The 17,635-nt window shown below is 41.8% G+C and overlaps 1 protein-coding gene across 7 annotated transcripts in view; it reads left to right on the top strand.

The window, feature by feature from the left end:
* Positions 1-17,635, top strand: part of LOC125463998 (oxysterol-binding protein 2-like) — a 315,453-nt gene that overhangs the window by 280,723 nt on the left and 17,095 nt on the right. For all 7 annotated transcript variants that reach the window (XM_048555891.2, XM_048555890.2, XM_048555889.2 and 4 more), the window contains 2 exons: positions 2,014-2,259; positions 14,901-15,021. In XM_048555891.2, coding sequence (XP_048411848.1) covers positions 2,014-2,259; positions 14,901-15,021 — 367 coding nt within the window. The remainder of the gene's footprint in view (positions 1-2,013; positions 2,260-14,900; positions 15,022-17,635) is intronic.

Raw genomic sequence — 17,635 nt, 5'->3', positions numbered from 1 at the left:
CACCTCTCTCAGACTGTTACTTATACCAGTGTCGTTTTGCACAGCCCTCATCTGCACTTTTACAGCATGCTTAGCCAAAACTCCATCTACACATACACAGACTGAGTATTTGTTGCTCTCTGTTATGTAAAAAAAATTGGATCACAGAAGGAGTAATACCAGGATACGTATATCAATTTAGAAAAAGAACTTTGTTTTACATTAGTGTCAGCACAGAAATCCAGCCTGCGTTTAAAGACAGACACAAAACTATGAAAGTGCCAATTAGGTAAATTGCAAAATGTGGAGATTGCATCCATCTTGCTGATTTCATTTCGAGTTTGACATGCTGTCACTGCCTTCACTGTCCTAATCCTTGAGCTGTGTCGCGGTGTTACCTTATTATGTTCTCTGGTATTAAGGTCTGAGGTATTGATTAGCACCAACTGCTGCGTTCACAAAGAAAGGGGCTCAAGTTCAGAGAGAATGGAGAGTGACCAAAGGCCAATCTTAATAAAAAAAAAGTAATACAGCTAAATTAAATTAAAGAGGCTGTGAAATAAAATATAAACGGTTCCAAGCACGTGGGATTTAAGATCAGGTTTAGTGGTTAAAAACTTGAGCACATGATCTATGTGCAGTCCTGAAGGTGTACCATGCTGTAGCAGATGCCTTCTTTTTTGGATGAGTTATTAAACCGAGGCTCTACCTGCTGTCTCAGACAGATGTAATATAGTATATATGGCACTATTCGACATGAGAAGCTGAGCTACCTTTGATGTCCTGGTCAATATTTATCTCATCAATAAAACAAATTATCACACTGTTTTTGATGGGATCTTTATGTGCACAATTGGCTGCTATGTTTCCTTCTTTACAACATTATTACTCTGGAAAGTACTTCACTGACTGTAGAATTTTTTGAGCTACCCCGAGATGTCGAAAGGCACTATATAAATCAAGGATTTTCTTTAGCATTATCATTTATGCCTCAATGCTTACCCTTCAAAGCTTCAGAAATTTTCTAGGTTTAACACTATCTCGATGTGCCGTGTTTCTAATATGGTTAAGGGAAGAAGCTGGGATGTCTTTAATTGTGAGCGATATTTTTGCATAATTTAAATAGCATAAAATAGTTGCAGTCATGAGGAGAATATTCAAATTGTAAGCAATGCTTTGTTCATACTAATCCCATATCGTTGCATGTAATATCATTCAGTGGTAGTGTCGCTACCTCCTGAGCCAGTTGAATCTGTCATTTTGGCCCTTTTTGTGGCTGAATAGCTATTGTCCAGACTCATTTGGTACCCATATCACCCGTGGGCAGGAAGGTTTAGGGTTCAGTCTGACTCCAAAACTTGAGTACTTAATATAGACTAATTCTGCACTTGAGGAGTTGCTGCACTCTCCGTTGCTATTCTTTGGAAGAAGCATTCACCTGAGGTTCATATCTTCTAAGGTGACACAGTAAACTAGCGTCACTGTGGAGCTGGACATTTTGTGTAGAGCTTCCCCTTCCAGGACACGAGGACCTTCTTCAGGAACAGCACAAAAGTGAAACCTTATGCTACAGGAATCGATATCCTTGATAGATGTGGAGTCTCACCCAAGAACCTGTGTACTGACATTGTGATCTACCATAATGCAGTCAGGAAATTGGTAGAACCCTAGCAGAATTTGTGTAAACAAGACATTTCTCCAGTGTTTCACACTGCAATCACAGCTGGTGAACAGGAGAACCCTTGGAAAAAATTCAAGATCTTTCATTTGCCAGGTGCTGTTGGTAGGATCCTATAATTGATGGGGTGTAACAAAGTTGATGTAATGGTAGTGTGAGTGATTAATATGTCTGTATTATAAATTCCATTGTCTGCTGTTTTAACAAATGTGCAAACATATTTTATTTCAAAACGGTCAATATCTCCAGTAATAGGAGAGAGAGAATAATAACTGCACAGCAGTGACACCTTTTTTAAAAGTTGAAGTAACTGTTAATTCTACTGAACTTGGCCCTCATGTTCTCATTGATTCCAGGTTAACTTCAACGAGCCTTTATCAATGCTTCAGAGACTAACTGAGGACTTAGAATATCACGAATTATTGGACAAGGCAGCTAGATGCGATAATCCTGCAGAGCAGATGTGCTATGTGGCTGCATTCTCTGTGTCTTCCTATTCAACAACCACTCATCGCACAGCAAAGCCTTTTAATCCTCTGCTTGGGGAAACATTTGAGCTGGACCGGCTAGAGGAGAGTGGCTTCCGCTCACTGTGTGAGCAGGTAAGAGGTTTCCTGAGGACTGTTGGTCACTGGTATAATTGCTGACCCTTATGTAGACAATGCATCATAGTTACGGATGATTGAAGTAATCAGTGTTAGTGTGATGACAAGTTTCCACTCTGTGGCTTCATAATTCTAAAACTGTTTGTATAGAATCCCTACAGTGTGGATGAAGGCCATTCAGCCCACTGATTCCACACCAAGCTTCCAAGGAGCATCAAACCCAGATCCATCCCCATCCCACGCGCACCCCCCCCACCCCCCCACCCTCTCCCTGTAACCATGTATTTCTCACGGCCAATACACCAAGCCTGCACATCCCCAGACGCTCTGGGAAATTTAGCATGGCCAGTCCACCTATGCTGCACATCTTTGGACTGTAGGAGGAAAATGGAGCACCTGCAGGAAGCCTATTCAGACACAGGGAGAATACATAAACTCCACAGTGGCTCAATGTTTAGCACTGCAGCCTCACAGCACCAGGGACCCAGGTTTGATTCCAGCCTTGGGTAACTGCCTGTGTGGAGTTTGCACATTCTCTGTGTCTGCGTGGATATCCTCCGGGTGCTCTGGTTTCCTCCCACAGTCCAAAGATGTGCAGGCTAGGTGGATTGGCCATGCTAAATTGCTTGTAGTGTTCAGGGATGTGTGGGTTATAGGGGGATGGGTCTGGGTGAGATGCTCCAAGGGGCTGTATGGACTGGTTGGGCCAAAGGATCTGTTTCCACACTGTAAGGAATCTAATCCAATCCACACAGACAGTCACCTGATGATGGAATTAAACCAGAGTCCCTGGTGCTATGAGGAAGCAGTGCTAACCACAGAGCCACCATGTAGCACCATGATATTTGAAAGACATATAAAGGGTTCAGTGTGTCACGTGGCTTGGTACTAAACCATATGGTTCAGGTAGGTGCCAGATTCAATCCTTGGCCTGGGTTAAAATAAGTTTCTAGACAAAGAAATAACAAGCACCACCTCATCCATCATTACGATCCTGGGATAAATGCACGGTACTTGATTGCAGTCAGAGACTGTGTACCAGCAACATTTAATAGCCTTGGGTTCAGAAACACAAACCAACCACTATCAAGCCAGTGACAACTTGCTGAAATGTTGTCAGTGTGAAGGCATTGGGTTAGCTCTGACTCTCTTACATTGAAACTCCTGGCAATGTACAATGGGGAAGTAGACCTTGAGGGGAGAAACAACTAAATGAATGGCAGCTGAACAGGTTTTCTTTTGTTCGGCTTCCTCCACTATTTAGCCACCATCATTCCTGATCCTGATCCCAGACTTTAGCAAGCAGCTCTCTACAACCAGTGCTAACCAAAGTATGGCTTTAACTGCCTCCTCTAGTCATTTACTAAGTGCCTTTGCTCCTAGCCATAAGCTCCACTCCACTCCACTCCACTCTGCTCTGCTTCTGTGCCGTCATTCCAATTGGCTTTCATGAAGATTAAGGTCAGATTCCATCATGTAGGGCCAAACCAACTGCAGTCTCTTCTCAAGTGGATAATCAAGTAGCCAGACTCAGAGGATTACAAGGGACAGGCTGGAAGAAGTAGCAGCGGTTGAATCAGGTGCGGCCTCTTCCTATTTCCTAATGAAGTTGTAACTCTACGATTTGGATGCATCATCACAGGTTCTCATTAGCCATTCAGTTGTAAATTTAATCTCACAGAAGAGCCTTTGGCAAAGCCCAGACTAAAGAAAGATATTAAATATCAACTCAATTAATGTTCCTTGAAGAAATTAGCCCCTAAATAGATCCATTACTAGATTCAATATAATTGTTTCAAAGCTTCAGACAGAATTGATGAATTTAGAGCATAGAAAGAGAACACTTAGCCCTGACATGTCCCATGTTTATGCTCCGTATGACCCTTTTCCCAGCCTACATCACTAATTGTTTAACGACATCCTTCTAATGCTATCTGCATCATGCACTTACTTATATTCCCTATCGAATAAATGTATGGTTTTCACCCAAAATACTTCTGTGGTAGCAAACAATCACTTTCTGTGTAAAATGTTACTCCTGAATTTCTTTTCGGGTTCCTAAGGGGCAGCTCTCAAGGATCCTCTCTGTCTTTCCAGTTGTCCAACCGTTACAAGATTGTTGCAAGATGTGTGCATGAGGAGTGGGGACTGCAGGGAGACTGAGTAAACTGACCACCGAACCATGATACAGAGAGCCATTCATGTGGGAGGAGGAAGTAGAAATGTAGTAGTGGTAAGGGACAGCAAAAGTAGGGATATGCGTACTGCTTTTGTGCAGCTTCAAATGTGGGTCGTGAAGGATGCACTGTCTGCTGAATGCCAGAGTTAGGGACATCTGCAAAAGGCTGGAGGGCAACATAAAGTCGGATGGGAAGGATCCAGTTGTCTTCATTAGTGTTAACGATATTGATGCAGCTGGAAAGGAGTTTCTGCTGAAAGATTTTGAACAGGTAAGGGCTAAATTAGAAAGCACGGCCTCTAAGGTAATAGTATTTGAGCTACAAGCTAAGTGACTGAGGGTAAATAAAGCTATGGAGCTTGTGTGTGGCTGAAAAATTGTTGTGGGAGGAACAGGTTTCAGTTCGCACAACACTAGCCCCAATGTTAGGTTAGAAAGGAGCTGTTCTGTTCTGACAACCCTCACTTATCTTGTCAAAAAGAATGCCTAGGCCTGTGGAGAAGGCTTCACTCTAATTGGCAGAGGACAGTTCTGGGTACATGCACTTACAACGCAAAAAGACATGGCAATATTGCAGGGCAATTATTTTGATAATGATACCCACTGTGGGGTAGGAATTGTCAAGGATAAACATTAAAAAATAGTAAAAAGGCAAAATTAATAACTCAAATGTGCTCCGTGTTTGGAACAAATTGAATTAGTTAATGGCACCAGTAGAGGTTAATGCATATAATCTCATAACCACGTCTCAGTGTTGGCTACTAGGAGATCCAAGCTGGGAGCTAAATATTCAAGGGTACACAACTTTTCAAAATGTTTGATAGAAAGGAAGTATTTTAGTATAGGATGAAATAATTGTGATAGTAAGAAATCATCTAGGATAAGCTTAAATAGAATCTATATGGTTTGGAGGTGATAAATAGAAAGGTGAAGTTTAGTTTAAAGGTCACCTACCAGTTTTACTGTAGAACTTAGAATAAATCAGAAGATAATGAAAGATAATAAAATGTGAGGCTGGATGAACACAGCAGGCCCAGCAGCATCTCAGGAGCACAAAAGCTGACGTTTCGGGCCTAGACCCTTCATCAGAGGAAGGGTCTAGGCCCGAAACGTCAGCTTTTCTGCTCCCGAGATGCTGCTGGGCCTGCTGTGTTCATCCAGCCTCACATTTTATTATCTCGGATTCTCCAGCATCTGCAGTTCCCATTATCATAGAAGATAATGAAGGCAAGTTTTAAAAAAATGCAATACATTAATCATGTGTAACTGTAATCTTCATGTAGACTTGGAAAATCGAATTAGCCAAGTTAGCCATGATGAAGAATTCACATAGTTTGCGGGAACAGCTTTGTTGAATCCAACTGGGGTTAGGCTGTTTTGAGTCTGTTAATGTGTAATTAGGAAAGTTTTTAATAAATGATCTCTGAGTAAGAAATTTCTGAGAGAGTAGTGACCATAACATTGTAGAACTTAACATTCAGTTTCAGAGTAAGAAAGTTTTTGGTTTGGAAACACCTGGGCTAAACCTAAGGGTAAGTAGAATCATAGAGATATACAGCATGGAAACAGACCCTTCGGTCCAACTTGTTCATGCTGACCAGATATCCAAAACTAATCTAGTCCCATTTTGGCAGCATTTAGCCCATTTACTTCTAAATCCTTCCAGGTGCCTTTTAACTGTTGTAATTGTACCAGCCTCCACCACTTCTTCTGGCATCTCAGTCCATACACGCATTACTGTCTGTGCTAAAATATTGCCCCTTGGGTCCCTTTTCAATCTTAGCCCTGTCACCTTAAACCTATACTCTCTAGTTTTGGACTCTTCCCCCACTCCCCCCACACTCCCCAGAGAAAAGACCTTGTCTATTTACCGTATCCATGTTCCACATGACTTTATAGGCCTCTATAAAGTCACCCCTTAGCCTTCGACACTCCAGAGAAAATAGCCCCAGCCTATTCAACCTTTCCCTATAGCTCAAACCCTCCAATCCTAGCTACATCCTTGTCAATTTTTTTCTGAACCCTTTCAAGTTTCACAACATCCTCCCTATAGCAGGGAGACCAAAATTGCATGCAGTATTCCCATTGTGGCCAAACCAATATTCTGTACAGCCACAACATAACCTCCCGTCTCTTGCACTCAATGCACTGACCAATAAAGGTAAGCATACCAAATGCCTTCTTCACTATCCTATCTACCTGCGACTCTTCTATCAAGGAACTGTGAACCTCACTGGTCCAAGGTCTCTTTGTTCAGCAACAGTCCCCAGGATCTTACCATTAAGTGTGTAAGTCCTGCCCTGATTTGCCTTTCCAAAATGCAGCACCGCACGTTTATCTAAATTAAACTCTGTCCACCACCCTAAGCCCATTGGCCTGACTGATCAAGGTCCCAGTGTACTCTGTGTAACCTTTGTCGCTGTTCACTACACCTCTAAATCTGGTGTCATCTGAAAACCTATTAACTATACCTCCTAAGTTCACATCCAAATCATTTATATAAATGACAGAAAGCAGTGGACCCAGCACCAATCCTTGTGGCACACCGCTGGTCATAGCCCTCCAGTCTGAAAAGCAATCCTCCACCATCACCCTCTGTCTTCTACCTTTTGAGCCATTTCTGCATCTGAATAGCTAGTTCTCCTTCTCTTCAATGTGATCTAACCTTCCTAACCAATCGACCATGAGGAAACTTGTCAAATGCCTATAGATAACATCCACCACTCTTCCCTCAACAATCCTCTTTGTTACTACTTCAGAAAACTCCAATCAAGTTAGTGAGACATGATTTCCCACACACAAAGCCATGTTGACTATCCCCAATCAGTTCTTGTCTTTCCAAATACATGTAAATCCTGTCCTTCAGGATTCCCTCCAAAACTTGCCCACCGCCAATGTCAGGCTCACCAGTGTATAGTTCCCTGGCTTTTCCTTACCACCTTTCTTAAATGATGGCACCACGTTAGCCAACCTCACCTGTGGCTATCGATGATACAAATATATTAGCAAGGGGCCCAGAAATCACTATCCTAGCTTCCCAGCGAGTTCTAGGGTACACCTGATCAGGTCCTAGGGATTTATCTGCCTTTGTGTTTTAAGGTGTCCAGGACCACCACCTCTGTAATACGTATGGGTAGTAGTCAAGATATTGCTATTTATTTCTCGACATTCTCTATCTTCCACACCCTTCTTCAAAGTAAACACTGATGCAAAATACTTGTTTATTGTCTCTCCTGTCTCCTGTGGTTTCACACATGGGTGGCCTTGCTGATCTTTAAGTGGCCCTATTTTCTCCCTTATTACCCTTTTTGTCCTTAATGTATTTGTAGAATCCCTTTGGATTCTCCTCAATCCTTTTTGCTAAAGCTATTTCGTGTTCCCTTTTTGCCCTCCTGATTTCCCTGTGAAGTGTACTCCTACCGCTGTTATACACTTTTAGGGATTCATTCCATCCCTGCTATCTGTACCTGACATATGCTCCCTTCTTATTTTTTAAACCTCAATTTTTCTAGTCATCCAGCATTTCCTACCCTTACCAGCCTTGCCCTTCACCCTAACCGGAATATACTGTCTTTGGACTCTTGTTCTCTCATTTTTGAATGCATCCCATTTTCCAGCCTTCCCTTTTACCTGTGAGCATTCGCCCCCAATCAACTTTTTTGAAAGTTTTGCTTAGTACCGTCAAAATTGCTCCAATTTAGAACTTTGACTTTTAGGCCCATTTTATCCTTTCTCATCACTATTTTAAAACTAATAGAATTATCGTCACTGACCCCAAAGTGCTCCACCACTGACACCTCTGTCACCTGTCCTGCCTTATTTCCCAAAAGTTGGTCAGGTTTTGCATCTTCTGTAGTAGGTAGATCCACGTAATGAATCAGAAAATTTTCTTAGGCACACTACCATCCAAGCCTTCAACAGTATGACAGTTCCAGTCTATGTTTGGAATGTTAAAATCCCCTACAACCCTCTTACTCTTACAGATAGCTGAGATCTCCCTTCAAATTTGATCCTTAATTTCCTGCTGACAATTGGGGGAACTCCCTCTCTCCCTCCCCTCCCCCTGGCTCTCTTCTCCACCCCCCTCCCCGCGCCCCCCTCCCCGCGCCCCCCTCCCCGCGCCCCCCTCCCCGCGCCCCCCTCCCCGCGCCCCCCTCCCCGCGCCCCCCTCCCCGCGCCCCCTCCCCGCGCATAATTCCAATACGGCGGTCATTCCTTTTCTCGTTTCTCAGTTCCACCCAAATTTCCCTGGGCATATCCCCGGGAATATCCTCCCAAGGTTTTTTAATGTTATCCCTAATTTAAACAACACCACTCTCCCTTCTGTTTTGTCACCCCCTTCTACCCTTCCTATAGCATTTTATACTTTGGAATATTAAGAATCATAGAATAGAATCGCTACAGCGTGGAAACAAGCCCATCAGCCCAACAAGTCCACACTGACCCACGGAGCATCCCACCCAGACCTATTTCCCCTTTAATCCACCTAATCTATGCATCCCTGAACACTGCGGGTAATTTAGCATGGCCAATCCACCTAGCCTGCACATCTTTAGACTGTGGGAGGAAACTAGAGCACCTGGAAAACCGACACAGACACAGGGAGAATGTGCAAACTCCACACAGCCAGTCACCCCAGTGTGGAATCGAACCCGGGTCCCTGGTGCTGTGTCCCTGTCTTAGTGCTAACCACTAAGCCATCGTGCCACCCCCAAGGTGCCAGTCCTGTCAGCCCCTGAGCCACATCACTGTAATTGCTATGATATCCCCAGTTCCATGTTCCTAACCATGCCCTGAGTTCATCTGCTTACCTGTTTATCTTCTTGCATTGAAATAAATGCTGTTTGATTTATTAGATCTACTTTGTTTTCTGATTTGTTCTGACTGTTTGACTTTGTCCTTTTCCCAAAAGCACCAGTCTCAGACTGATCTTACAGTGCTGAGTTGGTTAGAATGAACTGAGAAAGGAATTTAGCAGAAGAGTGGGTTGAGGAACTTTGGAAGGCATTTGTGAAAATATTTCCTGATTTGACAAATACAGATGCCCCAGTGAGGAAGAAGGAAACTAGGAAGTGGTTGAGCCAACTGTGGTTAACTGAGCCGTTAAGGATAATTTCAAACCGAAAGCAATAAATACAACATGGCAAGGATTAGTGGTAAACCAGAGGATTGGGAAGGTTTAAAAAGGTAACAAAACTGACCAAGTAAAAATAGAGGAAGAAAATAAACTGAGGGCAAACCAGCAAGTACTATAAAATCAAACCGGAAAAGCTTCTTTACATATATAGTAAAGAAGAGAGGCCAAAGTGAAAATAGGCTTCTTGGAGAACAATGCTGGGATAATAATGGCAAACCAAAAAAAAGGCAGGGGTAGGCGGACTTGAGTAGGGGATTGACAAAAAGCATAAACAGCTATCACTCTTACAAAGTATTAGGAAAAATATTGGTTCCAATGGTCAAGACGTCCCCTAGACCTAACAGTTTGCATCATAGGATTATGAATGAAGTAGCTACAGAGATAATGAATGCACTGGTAGTAATCTTCCAAAATCTTGGGATTTGGGAAGAATCTCAGAAGATTGGAAAACTGTCAGTGTAATACATTGAAAAGCTTCCTTAGTCAAAAAGGGTAACTGCAGACAAGTTCACTTAACATCTGTCTTGGGCAAAGCTTAGAGTTTATTACAAAGGCTGTTAATAGGAGAGCATTTGGAAATACATAATAAAATCAAGATCGGCATGGCTTTTTGAAGGGAAAATCATGTTTTACAAATACTTTATAATTCTTTGTCATAAATTTAGATAGCTAAAAGCATTTAATAAAGTGTCACACCTAAGGCAACTCAAGAAGACAAAGGCGTCAGCGATAGTGTAATAGCGTAGATAGAGAATTGGCTAGCTAGTAGAAGGCAAAGATTGGGAGTTTTCAGGGCAGTAACCTGTACCTGATGGAGTGCCACAGGGATCAATGCTGGGCCACAATTATTAACAGTAACATATTAATAACCTGGAAGAGAAATGTGAATGTACTATTGCAAAGTTTGTAGATGAAGCAGAAATAGGTGGGAAGGCAAGTGTTAAGGAAGACTGGTGGAGTCTGGAGGTTAAGTGAGTAGTTAAACACTTGACAGAATACAATGTAAACAAATATAAATTTATGTACTTTGGAAGTAGAAGAGATTAATATTATTGAAATGGGAAGAGATTGCAGAAAGCTACAGCGCAGAGCTTTAGAAGTCCTTGTGCATAAATCACAAAATGCTAGTGTGTAGATTCAGCAGGTAATTGGGAAGACACCTGGACTGTTGACCTTATTTTTAATTCCTGCCCCTAATTTCACAGTGAATGGAGAATAAGTAGAGGGAGCTCTTGCTAAAATTGTACAAGTCAGATGGAAATTAGAAGAGTGGTAGGAACCTTGAAACATATAAGATTCTTAGGAGACTTGACAGCATCTTGACAGAAGCTGAGGTTTTAGGCTCGAAACCTTGACTTTCCTGCTGCCCAGATGCTGTCTGACCTGCTGCACTTTTCCAGCTGCACATTTATTGACAGATGCTGACATGTTGTTTCTCTTTTTGGGAGAGTCTGAGATCAGAGAGTATAATCTTTGAGTAAGCAAGTAGTACACCTAAGTCGGGTAAGGATTTTTCTTCTCCTGTAAGGGTAGTGAATCTCTGGATTTTTTTTCCACAGAAGATTGTTGAGGCTGAGTCATTTAGTATGTTGTAGGTTGATACAGACAGATTTTCTAATTAGTAAGGGAATTGAGGGTTACAAGGATAAGGTGGGTAAGTGGAGTTGGGGATGATCAGATCAGCCGTAATCTCATTGAATGAATCACTCTCAATGGACTGAATAACCTACTGAAGTGCTACTACATCTTATGGTCCTATTTATGATTTACCGGTGTTGGTAAACTGGACCCTCTCTCTCTACCTCACCAATTCCGACAATAACAATTATGAATCTCCCTGCTTTCTTCAGTCTTCCCTTGCTTTGGAAATCTACAGCCAATTAGAAAGCCAAACCTGGTGTCACTAAACTATTACTTCTCACCTGGTCTTTAATTATGAACTTGTCTCTTGACCTGAATTTTGTCAGCTTATTATATTGGTTCAGTTGCTAACATGTTGCTGACCATTCAGAGATGTGTATTCCAGGACTTGGCACTCTAGAGGAATATTTCACTATGTGAGAATGATACTATCGTCCCAGACATTAAACTAACACACTAGTTACTTATTCCGTTAGGCGAGTGGAAAGCAGAGTTCCACAACATCATTTGAAGAAGTCAGATAGTTGACCTAGTGTCCTGGTCAACGTTCCTGCAAAAGTTTAAGTCACCAAAAAACTGATTACCCCACCAGTCATCACATTGCTTGGTATGTCTGGTACATTTTCTGCTGACTATTTCAGTGGAAGTCGCTCAACAATGTATCTGAGATAACAAAATGTAGAGCTGGATGAACATAGCAGGCCAAGCAGCATCAGAGGAGCAGGAAAGCTGACGTTTCGGGTCTGGACACTATACTGATGTATCTGAGAGATGTGTTTAGATGTTATAAATCGGTCCTGTGATTCTAAATGCAGATTTTTAATAGCAGTGCTTTCAGTATTAACTCTACAGCCTGATATATACCCAAGAGAAAGAGATTGACTTTGCTGAAGTAATTGGACATTTTTTGTGTAACTTTTTATTTGAAAATGTTTGTTATCAAGCACGTTGAGGGCATTTACTATCATGACCTGAAAGAGCTCCTATATTTCAAGCACAAAATATCACAACTAGTTCTCCCAAACCAGTTCTAACTTGAACAGGTTCAAAAAACTCTTCTATTCGGTCTCATCCTTAGAAAACCAGCACTAATGCAAATAACTCCACGTAGCCCAATCTCTGTGATATTGTGAAGCTGTGTCAAATCTCGCACTAATTTTGTGTGGTCAGTCCTTGCTGGCAAAGTCCTGCATGTATTTCATGTGAGATCCATATGGCCAGTAGACAGAAGAGAAATTCATCAGTAATTTCTGCTGCAACTGAACTGAGACTCAAGGTAAGAGGACAGTAACTAAGTCACTGCTCAACTCAGTAGGAGACTTGAGGTTAGATTTTCCAAACACTGACAAAGGGATAATCGATAAATCCACTTCAGTTTTCCCACCAATTACAAAATTATCAAAATAATAGGACTGTATCCTAATCATTTATTGACCTCGTTATTACATAGATCTGCAGTGCTAATTATGCTGCTAGCCTCTGAGTATTATGAAACTAGTAATGTATAAATATCTACCGCATCATTACACTGAAAGTTACAATCAGAATCTTCATATCTATAAATAAGATCCTATTAAAAGCATATAATTACTGTCACTAGTGAGTACAGTTAATGAATGTGCATCTTTGAGCACTCTGTTCATGCATAAATTAGAATGTATTTTCTCATTTAGGTTATTTCAGATTAGCATATTTCAAAAGATAAAGGCATCTCCAGTCATCTCAATTTGACCTCACATGTCAGCATATCTTTCTCACTAAATGGGGCAAGTTGTTTCTAGTTTTATGAAATAATGTGGCTCCCCAGATTGTGAGTATCATAGGCATGTTTTATCTTTTTACTCCTACTCCATCGAGTTACTGTTAACTCTTATGTTCCTTCTATTTTCTATCCATCAAATTTCAGTAGCTATATATATCTATTCCACCAACTCTAGTTTTTCACCATGTTCTTCCAGCTTCAATCCTCAGTGTGTCTCTTCCTCCATCTCAAGTCATTTGACTCCAATTGCTTACCTCTAATTCTCCATCTCTGACTCTTCTGAATCTCTCCCTCTCCAACTCCAATTCCTCTGAATCTCCTGCTCCATCTCCAACTCCTTTGGGTCTCTCTCTGTGTCTCTCTCTGCATCACTCTCTCCATTTCCAATCCATTGAGCTTTTTCCATAGCTAGTGCTTCTCTATTTCTTCCTGAGCTTCTCTGCTGTCCTGAACTATTGCATTCAATGCAGCTGGTTTTAGGAGCACAGTTGTCTCAGGTTGATGTTTCACAACCTATTTACGCATGTTCAGTGAGGTTGTAAACTCCACTGACAAAGCACCAAGTGAAAGCATAGCACCATGTAAGATCTCCAGGAAAAGGGCATCTTCTAAGATTGAAGTTAAATGAAGGGCCAAAGGAGCTTGACCATATCCCAACCCATTCACTGCCTGACTTTGAGAGTGCTCGATTGTGAGCCTTGGTATAAATTGGAAGGAGTTTCATTCACCAGCATGACACAGACCTTAATTTCGATAAATAGTATGTGTTGCATTTTGGTAAGGCAAATCAGGACATGACTTGTATCCTTCATAATAAGGTCCTGGGAAGTGCTGTTGAACAAAAAGACTTTGGGTTGCAGGTTCATTGTTCCTTGAAAGTGGAGTCACAGGTAGACAGGGTAGTGAAGAAAGTGTTTGGTATGCTTGCCTTAATTGGTCAGTGCATTGAGTATAAGGGTTGGCATGTCATGTTGTGGCTGTACAGGACATTGGTTAGGCCACTTTTGGAATTCTGTATGAAATTCTGGTCCAGGAAGGATGATGTTAAACTTGAAAGTTCGGGAAAGCTTTCCAAGAATATTGCCTGGGTTAGAGGGTTTGAGCTGCAGGGAGAGGCTGAGTAGACAGGAACTATTTTGCCTGGATCACTGGAGGCTGAGGGATGATCTTATAGAGGTTTATAAAGTCATGAGGGGCATGGAGTGGATGAATAGCCAAGGTCTTTTTCCAAGGGTAGTGGAGTCCAAAACCAAAGGGCATAGGTTTAAGGTGAGAGAGGAAAGATTTAAAAGGAACTTAAGGGGCAACTTTTTCACACAGAGGGTGGTGTGTGTACGGAACGAGCTGACAAGGAGGCAATGAAGGCTGGTACAATTACAACATTTAAAAGGCATCTGGATGGGTGCATGAGGAAGGGTTTAGAAGGATATGGGCCAAATGCTGGCAAATGGGACTAGATTAATTTAGGATATTTGGTCAGCATGGACAAGTTGGATTGAAGAGTCTGTTTCAGTGCTGTACATTGCTATGATTCTATGACTATATTTGTCACCTCAGAGGTCTTGCTTGTCAAAATCCCACTTGCCTTAAAATCACTAGAGATTCTTTTAACTAACTCACTGGACAGGGTGGGACCACAGTTTTAGTTCCTGCACACCACCGAGTCCAAAGAAGATTAAAATGGTTTAGGTTGGAAATCCAGCATTTCATTCAACCTCATGAAATTCCCAATGGGTACAATAGGTTTAAATTACCCCATAGTTTTCAATGCTGTAGCTGTCCTGCTTCTCTGACTCTGCAGATCAGGTGTCCCCGTGTTAAGTTTCCCTTAGGTGGTGTAACTCCTTAACAACCTGCTTACAATATGGTAACACATCTTGCTGACCTGAACCAGGTGTATGTGTGTCTCCTGTTTGCAGGTGAGCCATCATCCTCCTGCTGCTGCCCATCATGTATATTCGAAATACGGCTGGACCCTGTGGCAGGAAATCACCATTGCCAGCAAATTCCGTGGGAAATATCTCTCCATCATGCCTCTAGGTAAGGATCTTACCATCCCAGTCTGCAGTATTCCTCCAAGCAAGAAGCTAGGAATTACTAAGTGATGCTGTTTGTATTAAAAGAGTCCTTTCTCTCTGAGAAGAACATCTCAACGCTCTGTTGGATTTCATGCAGTCATTAATGAGAGGTCTCTATTTGTGGCTGAAATTTGCTCAGATATAGCTCTTCTGCTAAGGAGTCAATATGATTAAGGATCAGCATTCCTGTCATATTGGGTTGTGCGTGTCACTATGTGACAGCTAAATGCTGAAACTTCTCAAAATGATAAGTTCTATTTTGTTACAAGCAATAAAGAGATTTTCACTGTTCTCTGTTCACATGAGATCCTGCTGGGGAAAGCTACTCTCTTGCAACGTGTGAAAAATTGGACTTAATTTAAAAAGATTGTCACAAAATTACTAAAACGCCTTCCAATCACTAGGTATCTGTCACTGAGTTCAGTGTAGCCAGCAGATTGCCAGCTATGATTAACAGTCTGCACAAGGGGCTGAGTATCAAACCCATCACTCTTCTCAGTCTGTGCTTGCTTGAGGATTTGCTGTCTCCACAAAAACTCCTGTTCCATTTGTTCCCCACAATTGCCTGCAAACACAGAAAATAAAAGTTTGTTGTCTTGTTTCCTCCTGTCCTAATCATCAACCCTCTGAAAATACTTTCCATGCAAAACAATTATTTAGTGAGACTCCAACCTGCCACGCTTCTAGTCTCGCAGGTTATAAGCGCTGGAAAAATAAAAATTGCACAATTGCTTTGTTGAGAAACTTTCTCATAGTAAAAGGTGGGAGACAGATCCCTCTGTGGACCATAAAGTTCACCTGGATATCTCTTATTTGCCCAAGCACTCTTGACTGCCATAGAGATGTCCAACTCGTCCATGCTGACCAGATATCCAAAATGAATCTAGTCCCATTTGCCAGCATTTGGCCCATATACCTCAACCCTTCCTGTTCATATACCTATCCAGATGCCTTGTCAATGTTGTAATTGTACCAGCCTCCACCACTTCCTCTGGCAGCTCATTCCATATATGCACCACCCTCTGTTCTAAAATATTGCCCCTTAGATCCCTTTTAAGTCTTTCCCCCTCGCCTTTAAACTTATGCCCTCTAGTTTTGGACTCCCCCACCCCGGGGAAAAGACTTTGGTTATTCACCCCACCCATGCACCTCATTATTGTATAAGTCTCTATAAGGTCACCCCTCAGCCTCTGACGTTCCAGGAAAATAGCCCCAGCCTATTCAGCTTCTCCCTATGGCTCAAACCCTGCAACCCTGGCAATATCCTTGTAAATCTTTCTGAATCCTTTCATGTTTCACAACATCTTTCCTATATCAGTGAGGCCGGAATTGCACACAGTATTCCAAAAGTGGCCTAATCAATGTTCTGTTCGGCCACAGCGTGACCTCCCAACTCCTACATTCAATGCAGTGACCAAATGCCTCCTTCGCTATCTTGTTGACCTGTGATTCCACTTTCAAGGAACTATGAACCTCCACCCCAAGGTCTCTTTCTTTGCCAACACTCCCCAGGGCCTTTACCATTAAGTGTATAAATCCTGTTCTGAATTTGTCTTTCCAAAATGTAGCATCTCGCATTTATCTAGATTAAACTCCATCTGCCACTCCTTGGCCCATTGGCCCATCTGATCATGGTCCTGTTGTACTTTGAGGTAAACTTCATCACTATCCACTACACCATAAATTTTGGTGTCATCAGCAAAGTTACCAACAATACCTCCAACATTCACACCTAAATTGCTTGTATAAATGACAAAAACAGTGAACCCAGCACTGATTCTCGCAGCACACTGCTGGCCGCATTCTGTCTGAAAAGTAACTCTTCACCACCACCCTGTGTTTCCTAACTTTGACACAGTTTTATAAATAATTTGTGTGTATTCCATGTGATCTGGATGAGCATTGAGTAAATTGCAAGAAATCACATCCTTTTCTTTGTAGTATGGTGTGAAAATGAGGAAAAATGGACCCAGCTGTAAAAGACGACAAGGTACAGTGTGTTTGCAGCTTGAAAATAAACAAGTGAATTTAGCTGATGCATAATGCCCTTGATTGGAATTTTCACCAAAAATCAGTCCCTCCTCCCTCCATCCTGCTGAAAACCATTTATTAATGTTTAACAAAAACAGAAAAATGTTGAAAGCCTTCAGCAGACCAAGTCACATTTGTGTACAGAGAAAGTTGAGCTCATATTACTGGATAATTAGCTATTGTCAGCAACTTGTGTTCTGTAATTCCAGCGTTATTCTAATGGCCTTGCAGATCTGGATTAATACATCTCAACATTTTTTTTTGTTCATTTGAAACTTGTTTTATATCCACCCTCAACCTCATTTTCTCAGTCAAACAGAAAGAAAAGTGAAATAACATCTTGGGGACTGCTCTGTGACTTGGTATCTGATCATCCTAGACGCTGTTTAAGGGAATATGCCAGTTGCATTGCCAGGGAGTTAGACATCATTCCTGTCTGAGCACTTGACTGATGGTCTCTGCCATCAGTCTGGTGAAATAGAGGCTAGAATGTACAAACGCGGAATTATGAATTATCACCATATGAAAGAAGCCCTGTTTCCTGT

The sequence above is a fragment of the Stegostoma tigrinum genome, chromosome 26 (genome assembly GCF_030684315.1).
Source record: "Stegostoma tigrinum isolate sSteTig4 chromosome 26, sSteTig4.hap1, whole genome shotgun sequence".
NCBI classification, from domain to species: domain Eukaryota; kingdom Metazoa; phylum Chordata; class Chondrichthyes; order Orectolobiformes; family Stegostomatidae; genus Stegostoma; species Stegostoma tigrinum.
The sequence above is the reverse complement of the archived record's forward strand: the minus strand, read 5'-3'. Positions and strand labels throughout refer to the sequence as shown.